Raw genomic sequence first — 22,720 nt, forward strand, 5'->3', positions numbered from 1 at the left:
AATTTCTTGTCAGCTGAGAAACATCATCTGCAAAACAATTTCCTGATGGACATCTTGTCAAAACAAGCAACTTCCTGGGAAATACTTAAGTTCCAATGAGTTTCATTTTTTGATGAAAAAAATAGTTTGTCAATAAAATCTACACAAGCTTCAACAGGGACTCTTCTGGTACTGAAATTGGTGCCAGATGGGCACCAGTCCTTCCACTGTTGAAGGCAGCTGGAGTTTTGCCACTGACTTCAAAGGAATTAGGATCAAGCCCATGAATTCATGACTGCACTTTTTATTTAGCTTTCTGAATAATTTATAAGTAAAAATAGGCTGTATTCTCCCACTCTTTCTGATGTTGAGTAAAGCTGTATTTGGCTACACTTCTTGCTTTCAAAGTAGCTTTGGTGCAGTCATGAGTGTCTCATTATGAAAAAGGGTGTCTATAGGGGACAGATAGAAGGAAAAAGGAAATCCTTAGGCATATCGAAGGCACACAGCAGATCAGAGATTCAGAGATGACAGATCAGAGCAAGAGAGTCCTCATACTTGGAGCTGAAGGCTAAATAGCTAGCATTGTTTCAGGAAGTGGAGGGGTATCTAGAAGGCATACTTCTTTTTGGTGAGGTAATCTATTTTTAATGATATTGCATTTAGTTTTCTTTCTTCTCAGTTCTTTAGACATTAGTTTCATAAGGTTTCTTGCTGTTCTTGCTGTGCTTAACTCCTGAATAGACTTTGCAGCAGATAGTAATTTCTCTGAGATACATCAAACTTGTTCTCCACCACTGCAAACCATTTTCCTTCTTAAAACTATTTGGAAAAAAGGGGAAAGAAAAAAAAATTCCCAGTTCACCACCCAGGGCTTAGTGTTTACTTCTGCTGCACGCATCATTTATTTTCATTCTGCAAGATCATGATGACATGCTCGTCCAAGCACATGCTGTTCTAATATGCTACATTCCTTCAGCCCCTCAGTGCGTTAGAAGTGACATTGCTGCTAAATGAGAAAGATCTTGTAGGACAGGCAAATAGATTGCTAAGTACTGCTGCCTTTCAAAGACCCATGTTGTAGACAAAAATTATTGGCTTGCTTTTTCCGGACTATACGTTGTTGTGCATGTGGATGACCCTGGCTAGGAAGGCTGTCTGCTGCAGGGTTTTAGGGACTTCGTTCCTTGAGAACATGCTGACATATTTAGCAGACTTTTGGAAAAAAGAACGAGACGTATGCCTCAACCTATGGCTGGAGAACAGAACACTTCAAGTTTGAGATGTGTCCTAGGAAAATATTTCTGCAGCTATCATTTCATTTGAATCTGTTCAAGCAAGCACATGTATTGCGCTTCTTATATTTTCTGGGTGCATGGAATAACTCTGTTCTCAATCACAGCATGGGTTTGAGAAATCTATCTTCCATGATGGATAAACCACTTGCAGAAAATCTGTTCCAAATTTGCTTGTTCCTCTCTGGCAATAAATTAGAAAAGGCAATAGTGGATTGTTAGAGATTAACACAAAACCATTAAGTACTGCTTTGGTTTGTCTATAATATTTTCTCGCAAACTGTGCCTTACTAATTACTCTTCATAAGATGGTGCCTAAATGAATAATTGAGGTAGGATTCTGTAGGTTTTGCCGAATGAATTTAAATTGTCCATGGAGAACTTTGGAGGCTTTCTCTAAACACTTTTAGATCAGAATTAACAAAACATAAAAGATTAAAATTATAGATACATTCAATATGACTTGGTCGAAGAGCCTTTGGCACAAATTTGTCCACTAATATCCCACTAGTAAGCTCTTGGAATTGCTGTGTGTCCTGTGTACTAACCTACCAAAGAACATGTAAAGTATTAGGTAAAGAAAGTATTATGTACTTCCTCCTAATGTCCATTTGAGTCAAAGGCTGTTTTGTTACTTGGCTACAGCAGAAGAAAGATTGTATCCTGCATTTGCCAGTAAGAATAATAATAAGAAAAAGCTGTTTTAGCTTTCTGAAAGACTACTTTTTTGGTCTGGAAATGCTTTTACAGATGCAGTCCTCTCAGGAACCCAGCAGAGACAGAAGAATCTTGTATAGTTATGCCCTTAGTTACTTAAAAATCTCACTGTGCTTCAGAACATAAATTATAATACTAGCAAACTAGTTTAATGAGGGCACTTTATGAACTTAGTATTTCCTCAAAGTGCCTACTCTAAAGTGAAAATTCAGTAATAAATTCAGACTGTTTATTTTAATCACAAAATCAGATATGGAACTGCAAGTTGCCAAAGTCTCCGCAAGGCATAAAATAGGGATGTGCATGATCTTCTCAATATTTATGAACCATAAACTTCATAAAAATCAGCAGTCCCTAGGTGAAAATATTTTCAATCTTTCAGGGGGACATAGTGAAGATGTTTTATTAATAATTTTAATTTTGTTTTCTGCTCTGCTCAGTGGTTCCTTTCTAAAAACTTAAGCATGATATTTTTTCTTTCCAATTTGTTCTTTTGCATTGGATATGAAGAGATTTGAGGGGATTTGTAAGTTTTTGCTTTTAAAACTGGTTTGAATCTTATACCTGTATTTGAACAGCACCATTCCTTAGCTAATAGTTTTTATAAAGACAGAAAAAAAATATTTTGTAGCAAGTGAAAGTCTTAATAAAGTGTGCTTTCCGGTCCAAATTGGCTCCAGTTTATCAAAATACTGAATCACATGTGTAAAACTGAGAATTTAAGCAATCTTTTCTTATTTAGAGAAGAATGACATTTTAGTCACACATTAGTAACACTTTGGTCTGCACTTTATCAAGCACATGCCAAAGTATATTTGTAAGCCACACAGTGAGGTCCTGTCTTTGGTAGAGCAGATGTCAGTCAGAAATGAATCCCTTACCCAGACCTAAAGGATTAGAAAATAAGAATATTCAATAGCAGAGTAGTCCTCCTTACAGAAGACAGCACTATCAGGGAAACACCACGACCCAGGAGTTGTTGTTGTGACCACAGTGTATCAAAGTGTCCCTTGGAAGTCTAAACTGGGATAGAATAATTTTGCCACTAACATGGATTAGTAAATGCACTGGCATATTTGTCAAGGGAGATGTAGTAAGGATAAATTATTTAAATCTGACCTAAATTTCCCATGTTTCTCTCTTGTTCCATAATAATAACAACAATAAATTCCAATGTAATAATTTGCTATTGGAACTAAACCTAGAGTTAGTTGTTACCCACACTGGACAAGAAGTAGGTTTTCCTTACTCTTCATTCCATCTGGGGTATGTAAGCAGGGGCATAATGTTGCCCATTGAAACTGTAGTTCATTAAGTCATATTGGGATATAAAGGACATATTTGGTCCCACGTGGGACCAAATGTCAGTGTAGATGACAGTTTCTCACCTGTATCCACTCATCCTTTAAAGTGAAAGAAGTTGAAAGCATTTTACAGGTAGTCCCTTTTAAACCCACATGTATTAGAAATTAGAAGTGTGTGTGTATATCTGTGCATGCAAGCACATGCAACAGAGACTGAGAGAAACTCACCATAATACATTCTGCAGAAAAAAAGACATTTATGTGGACACTAATAAAAAATAATTTTGGCAGTGGTGAAGTCCTGTATGATGTAGCTTAATATTTGTCACCTGTGTGGTAAAGTCACAAGTAGAGTATCTAAGACAGTCATATCTAAAAGCCAGAAGAAGGAAAAAAATTCTCCCTTAGTTCATATCACATGGGCTCTCTGCTTGGACACTAATGTCATGACAGCTTGCATTGTGGCAAGGTGGAGAGTATGGCTTCCTGATCAAGGTCACCAAATTTTTAATGAAGAGCACTTGATTACTGCTCCCATTGTAGGAAAAGGTTGTTTGGAGGTGAACAAGGCTCTGTGCACAGAGGTATTCCACTTCCACCCTTCTTCACTCCCAAAACCAGATGAGCTGGAGCTATCTCCAGTACGATTACTCACAGCCAGGGAAAGTCCTCTGAGAAACAGGCACAGTAGCTCCATGAACTGAGACTGGTGCATCCTTATCTCAGCATGCAAGATTCACAGCCAGTAGTCACTGAGTTACTGCAAACAGTTTTACTGCACAGTCTCATCACATCTCTTGCATGATAAAGTCCCTCAGATAATATAAGGCTTGCTGTTGCAAGATTTTGCCTTTCTAGACAGGATTGCAGGGCTGCTGGGAATGTTTGACTGGTTTGACTGATTCAGATCCAAATCTAAATCCCACGTCAGGTTTTCTAGGACATCCCCTTTGCAAAGAATGGATTTGGGGTAAAATCAGTCTCTCTGCAGTCTCAAGGGCATAAGTCTCAGGTCACTTTGGGCTTAGCAGGACCACAAATACAAATATAAGATCTTTCTAGAGAAAGGATCAAAACTGAGTGAGAAAGTTGAGATCTGGAATTAGACATTGTCATAAGAGCTACAGGCTTTCAGAAATGTCAAATTCCTGACACTGACTGTGGGTCAGAACTTTCCATTAAACTTCTAATCTGGAAGCAAATCTGCCTGAAGATCAGATGACAGACACCAGAAAGCAATGCTTGTTTACATATTCAGAGTTTAAAATAAGAAATTTGCAATCATGTTTATGTTTAAAAAAAAGGTTTCTAAAAGTTTTTTTGTGAAGAGGATAAACTGTTTGCTTTTACAAAGTAGTAAGCAGACTTTTCTCTGGCATTCATAGCCTATTTGGGAAGTACTTTCCAGCATCTGTGGGCAAAGCTGTTTAAAAACAGTTCTCTACAAAAATAAAGTTGTAAGGCTATAAAGCATTTTTTATCTTGGCAGACCAAAATAGTTTTTTCCCAGTATTTCAGAAGCCTCTGACATTCTCAAAAGTTCATTAGCCTGACTGTTTGGGGAGGAGTTTTCTTTCTGTCTTCAATCTTCTACTGTTATAGAGATTTACTTTTGTTTATATCAATACAGGGTTATTTTTTATCACTTCATGTTTAGATGCTTGCTTTCTTATTGACATTTCAACTAGGTGCCACTTTGAACAAAAAAGTAAGGGATTTTGTGGTTTTAAAAAGAACAGCTTCAGTGTTAAATTGGATTCCAGACAGTGGGATTTATAATCTAATTCTTACAAGAGATTCAGAGCTTGATATCAAGAGCTGGAGCACTTCATTGTCCACATGTAGCACATTGTAAAATCAGAAGTTCTAAATTCTTTTTTCTAAAGTCTATTTTTTTCTTATCTCAAAGAGTTAAAATGTATTCTTTTTCTTCTTGCTGTTGATTAGCAAAAATTTCCTCACCCTCTGCTGTCAAAGAGTCATACATATTTGATAGCTTTATCCTTTTCTCCTTAATATTTCAAGTAATTCAGCTAGACTATCTTCATCAATGGGGTAAGCAGAGCTGTAACACCTACTTAAGGGAGGGGAGCCATCTGGTTTCCTTGCAACTTGGAGCCTGCTGGCAAATATTAGGTTGTACCAATTTAGAGCATGATGAAGTGGGAAATAATGGACGTTTCTGAAGAATCTGAAATAGGATCAGCTGTTATCGGTGAAAATTGGCAGGTGCAGTGCACTACACTGGCTGTAAGCATGGTCTCAAGTTGGACAGTGCAGCTGGGAAAATGACTTGCTAATTGAATGGTTGCAGGACTCCCAGCAGCTCTGAAAGTAGTGGAGCATCATTAATTGGAGGCTCTTGGTTGACTTAGTGGAAGCTGTCACAGAAAGAAGGATCCTGCAAGTTGAGGTTTACTTTCTAGGTTAGTGTTCTGTTACACTGAATGAGTCCTCATGGAATCAGAAGTGCTTTCAACCTCAGGAGGACTGGCCTAAGGCTAGCAAAATCTATTCTTTTATTTACAGCATGGTGATAGCGGTTGGGAGTTATAAAAGCTACGCAATTACACATTTGTTTAACTGCACATTACTGTTGTTATCTTTCCCTTCCCTCTCTTTTTCCCTTTTATTTCCACTTGTGTAAAGTTTCAAAATTGGCTTGGCTTGGAACAGAAATTACTCTTCTTTTTTTTTTTTTTAATTTAGAGCCTTGGAAGACCTTGTCCTCAGCTGTTTCTTGGATGCTGCCATAATTCATAGAAGTAGTTATAGAAAAAAAAAACTGGCCTTTTTTTGATCCAGAACAGTATTACATACACCTCTGGTTTATGTGGGTCTCAGAATAGCAGTGAATGCAAAAGCACGTGTGCATTAGCTGTGGCTCCCATTCTCATATGTTGTTTTTATTCATTAAATGCCAACATATTGTGGTGTATCCTAGTTTAATATAAAGGTCTGTTGGAAAAATGAGGCATTTTCAATCAGCTGTTAACATCCCTCGAAGGAAGATGTATTGGCAATGAGTGCTGTGCAGAAAGCACTGCTGACTTCAGAGTGCACTTCATGTATCATTAGTGATGGTAGCATCCCTGTGTGCCTGAAATCTCTCCAGCCATGTACAGTGTTGCTTTCCTGGATGAGTTAAGAAAGCTGGGAGGTAAGAGACTTCAGTGACAGGGTTGTGCCACCCAGCATGCCTGTGGCCTGCATAGACACAAGGTTATCTGTGAGTGTGGATTGGATGAGGAACAGTGGGCTGAAAGCTGGCCTGAGCCACCTAGTGTGAAGTTAATGGGCTGTAGGTCTAGTGTTAAACCCTTCAAAAGAACTGATGAGACCACTTTTTCAAGCTAGACCCTGAGCAAATCTTGCAGTGGCCATCAGGCTCTTCTAAAGTTTAGCTGATACAGCTAGGGAAAATGCATGCAGCTTGCATCTGCATGCAGCTTGCATCTGCATGCAGCTGCATGCAGCTGCTTGCATCTGCATGCAGCTTGCATCTGCATGCAGCTTGCATCTGCCTGTGTTAGGTGGGAGGCAGGGAGATGAAACTGGGAAGATTTGGAAGCTGTACCCTTGGATCAGAACCATGTGTGGCAAACATCAAGCACAGGCCTGTGACGGAACTGAGAATAGCAAAACAATGATGAAGAGGCTCCTGCCTCCTTCCCCAGGCTTTGACTCAACAGCCTGGGACAAGCTGTTTTGGGGAATGCTGTGTTTTTAAATGTTGTAGCTTCATGTAGACCAATTTATGGTGCCTGGTTCTGGCTTAACTCTTCTGGATGCTTACTTTGCCTCTTTTGATCTTCCAGGCATAAACAAGTGGATAGAAATAATTCATCTGGCCTCATAAATCAAATAATTCATCTGGCCTCATAAATCAAATTCTAGAATCATTTAGGTTGGAAAAGACCTTTAAGGCCATCCAATCCAACTGTTAATTCATCACTGCCAAGCCCATCCCTAAACCATGGCCTTGAAGTGCCATGTCTATTAAGACTTTGAAATACCTCCAGGGACAGTGATTCCACCACTTTCCTGGCAACCCTTTCACAAAGAAATTTTTCCTATTCTAAACCTCCCCTGGCACAACATGAGGCCATTTCCTCTTGTCCTATCAGTTGTTACTTGGGAGAAGAGGCCAAACCTCACCATGATACAATCTCCTTTCAGGTGGTTGAAGAGAGAGATAAGGTCCCACTGAGCCTCCTATTCTGCAGTGGAGGGAACCTCATCACTCTCAACAACTTCTTTATCTTTCCCTTTTCCTCCCCACAGCTGAATGAATCTGCCAAGCAGCTCATGGAGATGGACAAGACGTGCTCAGCTGCCGCCTCTGGTTGCGACATGCCGCTGGCGACGGAGACGGTGGCAGTGGCAGCGGCAGCAGCAGTGGGTCTGGCTCCGTGCTCCACGCTGGCTGGTGCGGGCGCTGCCGGAGCAGCCCAGAGGCAGGTGGAAGGCAAGAAGAACGCCAAAAAGCGCCACTCCTTCACTGCCCTCAGCATGACACACAAGTCCTCCCAGGCTGCCAGCAACCGGCACTCCATGGAGATCAGTGCCCCTGTCCTCATCAGCTCCAGTGACCCACGGGCAGCTGCCAGGATCGGGGACCTGACCCACCTCTCCTCCAGTGCCCCAGCCCAGGTAAGGTGGGGTGCAGGGGTGGGGTTGGGCATCCTTAGCAGCTGGCATGCACTTGGGTCACCTCTTCCAAAATGGCTCACCCTTGCATGAAGCAGTCACATGGTGCTGTCATCCTGGTGTGACAGTACTTGGCATCTGCCATTCCTATCCTTGCATTAATCACTGGGCAAGCATGAGAAGCCAGAGGATAAGGCTAAATTGGATTCATGATACTGCAACATTTTAAAAAACAAAAAGTAATCCTACAATCTGTTAGAAGCAATGCAACTGTTACAGCAGTTTCTGTTGTAGAAGGGAATAATTTTGAGTGATCTCATTACCCTGAACATATCTGTTACTCTGCAGGGTAGCAATGTCAGTATGAAATTCACACACTGGGGATAAAAAAAGATTTTTGGAATAATTATTTCTGTACAGATCACTGGAGGATGAGTGAATGTGCTGCACTTTGACAAGTGTTGTACCCAGCAAGTAGCTGCCGTTCAGAAAAACCCAAGGAGTTTTTAAACCATCACACATGCTGAGAGTGCAGCCCTCTCCATCCTTCCCCTCTCAAAGGAGGATGCAGAAGAGCATTCTCCCAGACACCCCCACAGGTCCCAAAAGGAGCTTCCAAGAGGCTGCTTCTGGGGCCCTGGCAAAAACAGGACCCAAACTCACCAGGGGGGCACTGAAACCCTTTGCAATTGCCCACTGTTTCTATGGATAAGGAAATTCCATTGGCAATTTGCACTTTGAAGGTGAGGAAGAGAATAGTCACAGTCCCAAAGCTCTTCTGCGTCAGCCTTCCTGCCCAGTCATCTACACAGTGTGTGTGCAGATTAGCACCCACAGGCGGTTTACAGACCAGTTCCTCATAGTCTGTATCTCATAGTCTCATAGTGCCAAGATAACCTCAGCATGACAGGATCTTCCCACACATCATGTCTCTCCTGAAAAAAAGCCATCCTTGCCCTTTTCCTCTCCCTGGACATGCCTTGTCCCCTCACATCCACATCCCCATACAGGGACAAACATGAACCACTAGCCAACCCTGTGGTGGCCCAGAGCAGGAGGCAATCCATGTTACAGCCACTGCCTATGCTGGTATGCATGTAGATGGCTGGGAAAGGGACAAGCAGCAAATCGTAGGGGCTGATTTGGGCAGAAATGCCTGTTTATGTCCATCTGTAGTGCTGGGGTCTCCCCTATGAGGCCAGTGTGGTACACCAGACCATGCAGTGACTTCTGATAGCTGTGCCCTGCTGTGACCCAAGATATGAGCCCCTGGCCCCTGCAGCACAGGTTTGCAAGGACTCTGGAGGAGACAGGGTGCCTGAATGCACACCACGTGTGATGCAGGGCCAGCCAAAACTGTACTGAGAGGACACTGTCACAGTGGAGCAGTACTCTCTGCTCCTGCCTCAGCTGCTCACCTCTCTCTACTGTCCATCCACATGTAGGAGCCAGAGAGAAAGCTGAGTCCAACTGTAATAGCACCCGTTTTCTTCCACATGCCTTTTCCAGGAAGGATTTCTGTGGTGTAAGGTCTTCCCCCCATTTCAGCCCCCAGCAGGAGGGTGAAGGTGAGGATATGGCCCCCACACAAAGCAGCAGGGTGTCAAGATGTACTGGGACATCTGTGAAGCAGCATAAGCACTACACATGAAGGGAGGGTCTCAAACTTGTCAAGTAAATGACACCCAGGTTTTTGGCACTGAGAGTCACACATTTGGACTTTACAGAGACGTGATAGTGGCTTTTCTGGTCCTGTGCTAGTCAAGAGAAACACAATACACACCCTTTTTTGTTAGAGTCCTGTTGAAGACTCATTCTGAGCTAGTAAACCACAAAAGTTATACCCTGAAACAAAAAGTGCCTTGATTATTCTCCCCTGTTTTAACAGAACAACTGGTATGCAAGGCCCCACTCATTTCTCAAACAATTTTGTCATTTGCACACAAGTGGCAGAGGACAAGAAGGGCCTGATGTTCCCAGTGACAAGTAAGGATTATCAGAATCCAGCTCACAGGAAGCTTGGTTGGGTCCTTTGCAGCAGATGGGAAGACATGTTCTTGGTGCCATGGTCAAAAGCTCGTCTAAGGCTAGGGTGTAATGAAGCCCATGGTGGGAACAGGTTTGGGGAGTGGTTCTGCCTCAGGGCATAGAGCCAGTTTGCAGACAAGGCAGCTGAGCACATGCCTCTATCACACCTGGTCAAAACTGTCTTGGCCAAAATCCAGGCAGGGAAGAAGACTCTTGGTAGCTCAGATGAACCTTAGTGAAAAGATGTTTCCCTCTGTCAAAGTGTCATTGCACCCTGTCACCCCAAGTGTGTAATTTACATGTGTTAATACATATCTCTGCTTTTGGGGAACTTTGCTTCAAAATTTGAGGGATTTAAACATTTTCCTTTGAAAGCTTTGCAATGATTGTGGATCTAGAGGGGAAAAAAAGTGGAGCTGAAGTTTTCTCTACATCCTCTTGACTGTAGGAACAACCTTCAGAAAAATGCTTGTAAGATTAGCAATGAAATCACAAGAGCTTCAAACATGCATTCCCCTGTTTTTAAGCCTTCTTAGTTAAGTCTACAAAAAATACAGAATTTGGCTCATACTAAATGTCCATTAAAATTGTGCAGCTATATTTATATAACTATTAATCCCATAATAATAGGTGTTACATTTTAATTACAAATGTCAGAAACTCAGTCTCTTCTCTGCCATCTGCTAAGACCTGACGTGGCTCTGAAGCAATTAATGATGCTTCACTTTAGACAGAATATCAGTTCAGTGCTTTTCTTTTATTCACATGGCTGAACGCCAGCCAGAGTAGCATAAACAATGGGCCCCATGAGCTCTTACATCAAGGCATTCAGGGCAGTGAGAATCTTGTCTTCAGATTTTTTTGCTCTAAAATGCATTTGGCATTTCTAAGGTAAATGCCCTGTATGTCTTGTTCAGCGTTTGACATCTTGACAAATCTGCAAACTGATTCTACTGCTGCTTCAGAAGTGCTCAGGGGTGTTGCTGAGAGCATGGGCAGGTTTTAGGAAGGCTGTTCATGTAGCTGCTGAACTCACCAGTGAGCTCTGCTGCAGGAAAATGTCTCACCTTTTCTTTCCTCACTTGAAGAGGAACCTCTCTGTCCTGCATGTCATTGTCCCAGCCCTTGAGTGATTGTCTCTGTAACCATCTCAGGCCCTTGCTGGTTTGCAACAGCAAATTCAGCTAAAACTTATTTCTTAAAAGGGAAACAACAAATTTACAGTTTCAGTATCTAGCAAATTTATGCCATTTTTTTAACTGGAATGTAAATTTGGTTTATTGTGTCATATTCCATCCTTGAAATTTCCAGGCACTTTTTCATTGCTTATTTAAAAGATCTCTTCATAAAAAGAAATAAAGGAATTTTGTTCCGTTTAGTAGGTATGAGTTTCTCTGAAACATATCAGGATTGATATTTAGCTTGCAGGGGGATTCTACATTTTGAAAAAGTTCAACAGGGTTTTCTTATAGCCTGTCCTTTGAACAAGCAGAATTCAATTACAGGAGTTCTTGAATGGCATCCAGTCCCCTACCTCACGGCAAGCAGCTGGTGCCCAGCGAAACAGCCTCCTTTAAACAAGCATCAGTTTTCCCTGTAGACCTGAGGCACCTACATCTGGAGCACCTGCTTTCTCTCTGCTGACATGAGAAGAAACAGAGACATCTAGGGCTTGCTGCCTAAGTAACTGTAGGAACTTAAAATTTAGGTGCAAATTTTACATGTTTCAGTAAATGTAGCATATATTCCACCCCTTAGAAGTTATTTCATGCATGGTGCTTTATTCTTGTGGCTTTATTCTTGTGGCTTTAGTCAATTCTTGTGAATTGAAACCAGACTTCCACACTGAGCTGACATGTTTTTTTTTTGTTTTTATGAGTCATTAGACTAATATAAGCCTCCAGGAGGGCACAGATTTCTACATATTGTGCACTGACATGCAGACCAGACTGTGAAATCACATGTTTTGAAAGCAGGTCTGCATATCATTAATTTAATAATTGAAGACTGCTGGCCTTCCATAATGTGTTCATTGTTCTTTAAGCAGAACCAGCTCAGCTGTTTTCTAAAAGCCAAGATGTATTTTGAAATGAACGATGATCTTAAAAAAACATCTTCACTGACTACAAACTTTGGGATGCTTGAAAGGTAGAAGAATCAACTTGAAGTCACATCAGCTGGATAAAATAGTGACTGGAATTCCACAACAGCCAGGATATAAAGCATTTAACTTATAAGAGGCAATGCTGGAATCCTAATTTTGCCTGCAACTAAATTTGCTTGTATGCCTTTTGCTGCATGCTGAGCATCACTCATTAAATGTAAGATCTCCATCTGAAAGGTAATAGTGTCTTTCCATCATGCAGAATGTCCTATCATACTGGCAAAATGGATTTTTATTGAAGATGTAAGTAGTGCTGCAGGCCTGTGATGGAGCTGAAGCTGAATTAGGTTACAGGTGCAGAGGAGTGGTTCTGAGTAACTGAGACTCCTTGGGGAGTGGGGAAGGTCCCCCTGGAAAGTAATCATGCCTAGGCCTCAGATGGCTTGTCTTGCTTCCATTTTCACCTCTTATGAATTATTCGTCCCTGCTAGTTGAAAAGGTCATGGGTCAGTACTGCTCCAAATCCCCTGGATTTTGACAGAAAAAGCGTCTCATGAATAATGAAGCGTGGCTTTGTGCACACCAGGGTAACAGCTGAGTGAGGAAGAAAGGACCCTCCCCACATAAGGAACTTCTGTGTGTGTTTTGAACAACTCATCACTATGCACAAGAAGTCAATTTGTATCTGCAAGTATTAGTTCAAGCTCCTAACCAGAGGACTCATGTTCAGGAAAAGCTGAGAATAATGTCTTGCATGCTCCCAATCCCAAAGATTGACAGTATTTGAAATGAAAAATGTTCCTTGAAGTGTCTTGCTATATCAATCATTTGGAAGTGTGTCCTTATCAGTTATTTAGAAGTGCTGAATTTTAGCTGAGAAAATGTAATAGCAGAACTCTGGTTGAGCCTTGGCTGATAACCTAAATGTGCTGACCATGAGAGGTGTACAGATTATACCTAAAATCCAGAGACTAAAAATGAACCTTGAATTTTCAAGTGCACAACAAGCTCTGAAAAAAATAAGTCAAATTCAGGTATTTTTCAGCTTCAGCTGGGAGTCCAAATTCTATCCAACCTGCTCTGTTGCTGACTGTGAATGACAACTGACTGGATACAAGAGCGAGACAGGTGAAACCCAGGGCAGCTATTTCAGGAGGTGGCACCAGTCAAAATGGCAAAAGAGAAGAAATACTTGTCCAACCTGTCTTTCTGTAATTAAGATCAAATTTGTCACAAAAAATGCACAAGAGCTTTTGCTAAGGTCTAATATAAACTAATTATTTGTCTTCGTACATTTCCAGTTCTATTCATAGTTATTTATAATTGATTCCAGACGTTGCCTATTCTAAATAACTTTATCTTGCTGGGGGTGGGGGTGGTTGTAGGTGGGAAGGAGCTAACTTCTTTTAAACAGGAATGTAAGCAGCTTTTTTGGGGTGGCTACCAATAGGTCTCTGAATTTACTCTGTGTATATGGGGATATATTACATTATTTGTCAAAACTGTTGCAAATGAGGCTCATGAGCTGACTCAGTCTATGAACTGATTGCATAAGCTACCAGAAATCCAGGTCAAAGCAAAATTGTCTTTAGGGAACTACCAGGTTAGATACAGTGTCTTCTCTTTTTCCTACCATATGCCTTATCACAAATATATTTTGAATGATTTTTCAAGAACCACATAAAACCTAATTTTTTACAGGAACTAGGAAGAAAAAGTTGTGCTTTAAAAGAGTTATTCAACTGTGCGTGAAATCCCATTGCCAGTAAAAGAAAAACAATATATTTTTTCCAGATGCTCCTCAGGGTAGTAACCTGAAAACATTTTGCCCCTAAAATAATTTTTGCACACAGCTAATCTTGAGGCTTTACAGCAACTGCCAGTCAGCTACTGGTTTGGAAGTCTCAGAAGCAAGTGAGACACTGTCTTGGTGTTTACCCCATACGATAAAATCCTGTTCATCTGGCACACACTATGTCTACATGTGTGACATTTGAGCAGAAATTACTAAAGTGTATATTTTCCTCTTTTTTTTTTCTTGGACGGTTTGTTTATTTGTTTACCACTATTTTCTCCCTGGACGGGGACTTCCTACAGTAGGCATTGCATAGGATCCTGATGAATTTGTTGTACAGTTATCGAAAGGACAATTATGAGTGTGGGATTAAATTAACATCTTTTACAGGTCAAGCTTTCACTTGAAGCCTCCCTGTGACTCTGTGTTTGATTTTTTGTGTTCTTTGATCCCAGAATTTCAATAAACTATTTAGTACAAACCTATTTAAAACCTTGTGGTGGAGAGCTATACCCTGAGTATAGTCTGAGAGAAGGCTGAATAAATATAATTCTCATGATGCTCATCCACATGATGCTTAATTAGTCCGCATTTGGGGGAGCTGAGAAGCTGTGAGCCAGAATAATCAGTGCTTTTATGGATGGTAATGTCAGATGAATCTTCAGAAGAAAATGACAAAAATATTTGGGTTTTTTTTTCTTCCAACTTTCAGGCATCATTAGATTGCAGGATAGGGGAAATGGAAGCTCAGGAAATTAATTTACTTGACTTCTCCAGCTCTCTGCGTAGCTCTATGAGCTACTGAGAGAATATATGATTTAGAGTTTTTGGTCTGTTACAAACCAAAAATAATCAGGGCCAACCTGGTCCTAGAAAAAGCTAGCATAATACTGTGCCTCACCTTCATCCACAGCCACAGATACTTGCAGGTTGTAAGAACCCCTCAGTAAATCATATAAATTTAGCTCCAGTCTTTGCAGGAAGGAACTGGGTATTTATGCAGCTATTTATGCAGCTGCAGCTGTTATCCTGCACATTTGTTTGTTTTTCACACGCACCGTTATGGAAAAAAAATTCTTCCCCCAGAATTGATAAGTCCATTTCAGCCCCCACTTTGATAATTAGCATTTGATGAGGCTACTTGATCTTGCATGTAACATTTTTCATCAATACATGGTGTCACTATTGTGCATTAAGTGCTAATACATTATTTCTAGGAACATTAAGGCTCAGAATGATTGCCACAGTCATTGTTTTATGGAGTCAGCAAATTAGAGAAAAGAGTAACAGGAATCTTAAAGACCATTAGCCTGTTTTTATGATATTTCCAGAGGATGGTATGTCAACTTATGTGAGTTGAATGGATGTTTTTCTCTTATTTTAAAGTAATATTAAAGAGAAATTTAAAGTAAGCTGTAAATATGCATTCAAGACATTAAAAGAATTTTTCCTGAGAATTAATGAATGTGATAAGTGCCCTGTGGTGAGAGAGTGCTGGATTTTCTTTGAAGTCAAAACTGAGAATTCGGGTTGGTGATTTTCTAGATGATAAGAACATTCATCTGATAGCAACAATTATTTTTCGGTGAAGGCTACTGCAACCTGCAATATCATTGTACTCTGTTCCTACTTTTATCACTGTCTTCTCGACTTCTATTCTGCTCGAAGACTGAGTCCCTTGCTTTGCAAGGTACTTCACTAATCCCTACAGGCATCATGTCTTTTCAAATTAAACCACAAATGTGGCCTTAAAGTACTGGTGAAAACCTAAAGTAAATCTGCAAGGGAAAGAAAAATATAATTTATGCTGGAAGTCCAAACTAGCCATTCTTATCCTTCCATAAAAGTGTGGATGGGAAAAGGGAAAGGGAATGAATTTGAGATGTTTCAGCCCAGATGAGTAGTTGTTACCTTTAATTTCCTGAAGTCTCTGGGCTTGTCAGTAATATTTATGGGGGAGTAGTGTTTCAGTGGTCATAAGAAAGCTGTTGAGTTTATGAAAAAAAAAAAGCAAGAAGTCCTTTTAATATTATTCTCCAGTCCATGGGTACATAATCACCTACTACACCAGAGTAGCTGGTGATAACAACAGAGGGCACAGCATGAGCTGGGAGTGAAATACCTATCATGCAGCACCGTGGTGCCTGTGTGTATAGTCTGGGAGTTTTACTCAAGATTTAGCCTTGCACAGTACAGGTGGTGCTGCTGTGCTACCAATGGTTACCAAGAAGCAGAAATTAGTGCAGAAGGATCTGGAGGTGGCTTTCAGCATGCCTTTGTGCAGCTGCTTTTCCCTGCTGGCTGGCATCTGGGTCTGTAGTGTCCAGAGGAAAAGCACTGGTGCTGTCGAGCTGAAACAGTGGTAAGCGGTGCTTGGAGAATGCCAGATTGAAGTGGGAGCATGAAGAATTTGGATGTGGCTGTTCACAGGCCTAAGTAAATGGGATCAGAGTTGGCAGTGCCTGGTTCAGAAAACTGCATGCCACCATTAAACAGCCTTCTAAGCAAGAGGTGTGCATGTGTGATCACCCAGGAAGAGGTCACATCTGGAAATTCAATGGCCAAATGTTTAAAGGCGTTAGAGGTTCATAAGGATAGAGAGGAGCAGCAAATCGTATTTTCAGAAGTGTCTCCTATTACTTAAATTGCAATAAAATCTGTGGGAATCAGGCAGTGAAGTACTTAATGCCACCCTGAGAAAACTCTGCAAGGTGCCTGTTTTCATCAGTAAGTGCCTGTGTGCCTCTTAAAATCCTGGCTGTCAGAGACATCTCCTACCCGTAAGGCTTTAGCAATGCTGAGTAGCAGAGATTGAAGAAGGATTAAGACACAAATGCTGCAGTGTTTGAGCCCTCCGTGTGTAATGTCTGTGCATGGCTCTATTTGTGTGTCTGGTTTTCCTTCCACACAAGGAAGATGAATCATGTAGGGACATGCCATCAGAAAGCAAGGATGTGGCACACAGACTTCCTAAAAGGTATCAAAGCAGAGAACAAGAAAATCAGAGCATTGTCTCGGATCCCACTCCCCTGAGCGGATGAAGAGGAAAGGAGGACATGTTTAGTACCTTGCTCCTTAGGTCACAGTAGCAAAAGTACAACCTGGCTCCAGGGCTAAACAAAGAAGGAAAATGTACTAAGTCCTGCTACCAGCTGTGATGGAGAAAGGCGTGCTGTGTTCTTCAGGAGGATTACTGGTATTACTGGTAACTGGAGAGATGCACATAAAATTGCGTGAAGAGTAGAAAGGTAAACTTCCAACACAGGTGATCAGAAGTATAAAGAAATAGGAGATTATTCTTTTGCAAAAACCAGTCTCTTCAGAATCCTATTGCAAATACAATCTTGTAAAATAATCTAGCAATACTGTATTTTAGAATATGAGCTAATTAGTGATACATACAGGAGACAACAGGACCTTGAAAGAATCAGCTTAGAAAGACTTCACCAACTGTGTCAGGGACTGTAGTTTAAAAGCAAAGCTGGTGAACATTCAGATGCATAGTAGCAATCAAGTAGCCAGCAAGAGAATACAGCAAGGAGCACACAGACACATGAAGCTGAAGAGCAGAATACTTCTGTGACAGTAAAAGTCAAGATGTGAACAGAGGAGCTGAATTCAATGTGTGGAAGGCCAGCAGGTACTGTGGAGTAAAACCTGATGATGAAAAGCAGGGTCATAGGCAGACTGGAAAGTACACAGTCGTGTTAAAGCCTGTAGGGAGAGCAGCTAAAGAAAAACCAGAGCACAATCAGGAAGCAGTCGCTGATTTAGAATTTGGATGTATAGGATACTAGGCTGCACAATGTGGCAAAAATGAGTGGTTTGTAGGTGCTAGGCTGGCACCAGATGCAGTAATATTGGAGTAACCAGATACAGGCAAGAAACTGAAAGTCAGGTAGATAGATATACACAGAACTGTGGAGACATCTTTGGGATTACTCAAGGGAAGAAAGCAAAATTGTCATCCAGCAATGGTGAATGGCAGTTACATTATTTCTTAATCCCTTGGACCATATGTTAGTACAAGCACAACAGAAAGCACTTGAGATCATGCTTTCAGTAATATGGAAGACAGAGAAGGCCCCATTGTCAGGGCAAACAGGCAAATACATGATGCTTTGACTGCTGCTCTGCTCTCTTGGCTTGAACTCATCACTCTGCAGTCAGTCAGGCTCAGCCCAGGGTGCCTGCAGTGGCCACTCCAGGCTGGGGTAGCTGCACCTCTGCAAACTGACTTTGCTGCAGTGTGCAGAGGGAGGATGACAGGAGCTAAAGAAGGGTTAGCATGTGTCTTACAAGAAAGATGAAGCATTGATCAGCTCCCAGAGCTGGATATCATTGCTATTAGTGGAATGAGTCCTGTGATTGGAGTGCTGGCACCGAGGACTACAGGCTTCAGGAGGAGGCAGGACAGGTGAGGGGAAGATGTGACACTGTAAGGAAGGGAGAGGTTTGATTGCACAGCCCTTAGAGTTACTGATGATGAGGTGAAGAACCTCTGGGTGAAGACTGGGGGGAAGGAAAACAAAGGAGGTATTGTAGAGGGTTTTACTACTGATTGCCCAGTCGGGATGTAAGCACCAGTGAGTTATCCTATAGGCAATTAGGAGAACTCCCTGGATCAGTAGCCCATGTCCTTATGGGAGATTTCAAGTTCCCAGACATCAACTGGAAATATCATACTTCTTTGACAAGTCTTGGAAATTCTTGAGGCTTATAAAGAAAACTGCTTGTCATTCATACTTAGTGAGCCAACTAGGAAAGATGCCCTCCTGGACTGGCTATTTGTGAATAGAGAAGGACTCATGAGGGATGTGACAGTAGGTGGCTGTCTTGGCTACAGTGCTCATGAAATGGCTGAGTTTAGGTTTTTCACTGTAAAGACAAGAAAGAATGGCAGAGTTGCTTCCCTGGACTTCATGAGAGCAAACTTTATGCTGCTCAGGGCGTTACTTAGTGGAGTGCCCTGGGAATCTGCTTTTAAGGACTTTGGAGTCCACATGTGCTGGTCAGTGTTTAAGATTCACCTTTCAGAAGCACAGGAGCAGATAACTTCATCGTGCTGTGAGTCAAGCAAGCAGAGCAGAAGACCAGCTTGTCCGAACAGAGAACTCCTTGTGTAGGTCAGGAGGAAAAAGAAACTGTATGACCTCTGGAAGCAAGGAGAGGCTTCTCAGGAGTACAGCTTCTGAGTACAGAGCTGGGGTTCATTTACACAGGGAGAAGACATGAAAGTCCAAAGCTCAATTAGAGTTAAAACTGGCCAGTGTTGTTTCAAATAACAAGAAGGGCTCTTTTTTCAGATGAGGTCCAAAGAAAATATTGGGCTGATACTTGGTGAAGTTGGTGAATACTTGGTAGTACTTGGTCAATATGACTAACACGAATGAAGAAAACGCAGATGCATTCTACGCACTTTTTGTCTCAGTCTTTAGTAGACCTTCAGCTTCCCAGTCCTCTGAGTTGGAGGACCACAAATGTGGGAACAGTGACTTTCTGTTTGTGGACACTGGAATTGTAAGGGACCAGCTGTATCAGCTGAATGTTCACAAGTCCATGAGGCCTCATGGATTCATCCAAGTGTTCTGAAGGAGCCAGTGAATGTTATGGCAGGACCCTTCACAATAATCTGGCAAAGGTCTTGCAGGTTTAAGGAGGTCCTGATGATGGGAAGCTTGACAATGTTACTGTAGTCTACAAAAGAAAGGCATGAGGAAACACCCAGGGAATTACAGACCTGTTAATTTAGCCTCAGTTGCTGGAAAAATTATGGAGATTATTATACTGGGTACTACTGAAAGGCATTTAAAGAATGATACAGTCACAAGGAACAGTCAATATGGTTTCATAAAAGGCAAGTCCCATTTAACTGATTTGATACCTTTCTATAATAAGGTCACCTGCCTAGTGGATGAAGGGAAAGCAGTGGATACAGTTTTTTCAGGATTTTGGTAGGCTTTTGATACTGTACCTCAGCATCTTTCTGGACTAGGTTGCTAGGTTGCTTAGCCATGGAATGAGTGCACTTGTGATGCACTGGGTGAAGAACTCGCCAAAGGCCAGATCTCAAAGGATTGCAATGAATGGGGCTACAGCTGGCTGTTGACAGGTCACCAGTGATGTTCTTTGGGGCTCAGTTTTAGGGCCAGTTTTGTCATATATATATATGTGTGTGTATATATATATATATATATATATATAATATATATACACACACACACACGCATATATATCAATGATCAGGATGCAGGAGTTGAAAGCACCACTGGCAAGTTTGCTGATCATACCAAAGTGGGAGGTGCTTTTGACTCTCTAGAGGGGGACAAGATGCCTTGCAGAGGGATGTAGATACACTGAACATTGGCCAATGATTATTAGGAGGAAATATAACAATTCAAATGCTGGATTCTGATCCCCTTGGGATGGGCAATGCTAGGCACTTGTATGGATTAGGAGAGGAGTGGCTGAAGACCAGCCCTGCAGAGAGGAATCTGGGGGTGCTGGTGGACAGCAGGCTCAGTGTGAGTCAGCAGAGAGCAAACCCCATCCTTGGGTGCATTAAACAGAACATCACCAGTCACCCAAAATTATCCTGCTGTATTCCGTGTTGGTGTGGCCTCAACTGGAGCACTGTGTGCAGTTCTGGGCCCCACCATGGAAGGAGGATGTGAAAGTCCTTGAATGCATCCAGAGGAGAACAACAAATCTTGTGAAAGGACTGCAAGGAATGTCCTAAGAGGAGCAGCTGAGGACACTGTGCTTTTCTAGTTTGGAGAGAAGGAAGCTGAGGGGTGACCTCAGCTCTACAGCTGGTCTCTACAGCTTCCTGAGGAGGGGAAACAGAGGTAGGCACTGAGCTCTTCTCCCTGGTGTCCACTGACAGGATGCATGGGAGTGGTCTTGTGGGAATGCCCCAGAGGATATTCAGACTGGACATTAGGAAGCATTTCTTTACAGAGAGGGTGGTCAAATTCTGGAACAAGCTTCCTAGAAAAGTGGTTGATGCCCCAAACCTGTCAGTGTTTAAGAGGCATTTGGACAATGTCCTTAATTGGTCATCCTTGAAGTGGTCAGGCAGTTGGATTAGATACTTGTTGCAGGTCACTTCCAATATAAATATTCTATTCTACTCTATTCCATTCTGTCCTACTCTATCCTTTCCTGCTGTGATCTTCTCTGCCTTTACAGTTGCACCCTGAGGCTGTTCATTCAGATCTGTTTTTTCATTATGTAAAATCTCTTTTTTTTTCCTAGCAAGGAAGGGTGGGGATTGATGCATTTTCTATTTTCTTAGAGACAATTTCTCTAGTCCAGAGCAGGCATACAGTGGCAGAACAACATGAAGAAGTTTGAACTAGTTGATTTCTCACTTATGAGGTAGCTGCCAGGTGTCTCAGCCCAACATCTTCTGCAATCCCTAACCCCATTAACCAGCTCAACATAACAAATGAGGGATCATTCTCCAGCTATCCCTAAAATTTTAGTGGGCTGGTATGTTTTTTCTGTAAGTTGATACTAGCTCACATGACAGGCAGTATTAATAAAGCTTTAGCCACAGAGCTGGAAAGAATGCTTTTTACACATAGGACCAAGAGCTGCCTGGAACCTTCTTTGTTTGAGCAAGCAGCCAGAAAGTTTGAGGAAATAATGGGAAAAAGGAGATGTACTTGTCAATACAATTTCATGATTGAGTGTAGACGTTGGTGAGAGATGAGACATCTTGCTGCTTTTTGCCAAAAGCTAAAGAATCACAGTGCAGTGTTTCCATGTTTTGCTGCACAATTTCCTAATGATACTGTGCTCATACACAGTAAAGCAATATAGATCAGCAATGCACTGTCAAGACAGAACACTAATAATTATGTGGCTTCTTTGGAATGAGGTAACCTTGAAATCCAGTAATTAAGTAACAATGTGTGTCTTGGTTTAACTCTGTGTCTTAGTTTAATTCAGTGTTATTTTTAAGTGCAAAAATTGTCTCCATGTTTGTGTTCCAAAAATCAATATTTACTGTTTGTTAGATAGAATTTTGAAACAGAAAAGCTATAGTGGAGGCCTGTGAAGTGCTCAGAATCTTTGCTGAGTATAACACACCCTGCTTGGACCTGCAATTTATGGGTATTGGTTCCTACTTTGTAGAGCCATTCTGCATATGGACATGCATACAGCATATGGTTAGACTTATTAAAAAACGTTTTGTTCAAGTAAACCACTACAAGTCCCATCAGCCCAGCTCTGCCCCGTCTGCAATAAAGATCTGTTGCTACAGGCCTTGGCATTAGTTCAGGAGATGTTTCCAGTCAAGATTCATTTTTGACATAGATGAATGAGTACTTTGGTGAGACAACTCAAAAAGAGATTGCCCTATATAATTTGGCTGAGCATTAGGCTTTGAGAAATGAATGATTACATTTAGAATTGCCTTTCACATGAATAGCTGGAGAAGATCTGTCCACCTGTCTATATGAGAGTGGAGATTTATTTTCTAGGGTAAAAGTGGAGTGAACTACTTTCTCCATTCAGTGAAAGTTTTGGGTTGGGTAGTCATCTTCCTTTGAAGGAGAAGAATATTCCTGATGATAAAAAGTGTACGTAGAAATGAGAATGCGTTTTGGAAATTGAATACTTCTCCAGAGATCCATAACCACTACCAAAAGAGTACCAATTTAAAAGCAAGTTTTTGAGGGGAAAAGGTTACTTTTATCAGAGAAGGTACTATTGCAGATGCACATGCTGAGCTGATTTTACAAAGCAGTTAAGTAGTTTTTACATTGTAAAACTTTTTAAGATGTGCATACAACTAAAATTTCTCTGTAAGGTACATGGAAATTCTGGTAATCCTTTA

The 22,720-nt window shown here is 41.4% G+C and overlaps 1 protein-coding gene across 1 annotated transcript in view; it reads left to right on the forward strand.

Moving 5' to 3' along the window:
* Window positions 1-22,720, forward strand: part of SH3RF3 (SH3 domain containing ring finger 3) — a 247,087-nt gene that overhangs the window by 177,480 nt on the left and 46,887 nt on the right. The window contains exon 4 of the mRNA XM_038159983.1: window positions 7,580-7,948. Within this exon, the coding sequence (XP_038015911.1) occupies window positions 7,580-7,948 (369 nt within the window). The remainder of the gene's footprint in view (window positions 1-7,579; window positions 7,949-22,720) is intronic.

The sequence above is a fragment of the Motacilla alba genome, chromosome 1 (genome assembly GCF_015832195.1).
Source record: "Motacilla alba alba isolate MOTALB_02 chromosome 1, Motacilla_alba_V1.0_pri, whole genome shotgun sequence".
NCBI classification, from domain to species: domain Eukaryota; kingdom Metazoa; phylum Chordata; class Aves; order Passeriformes; family Motacillidae; genus Motacilla; species Motacilla alba.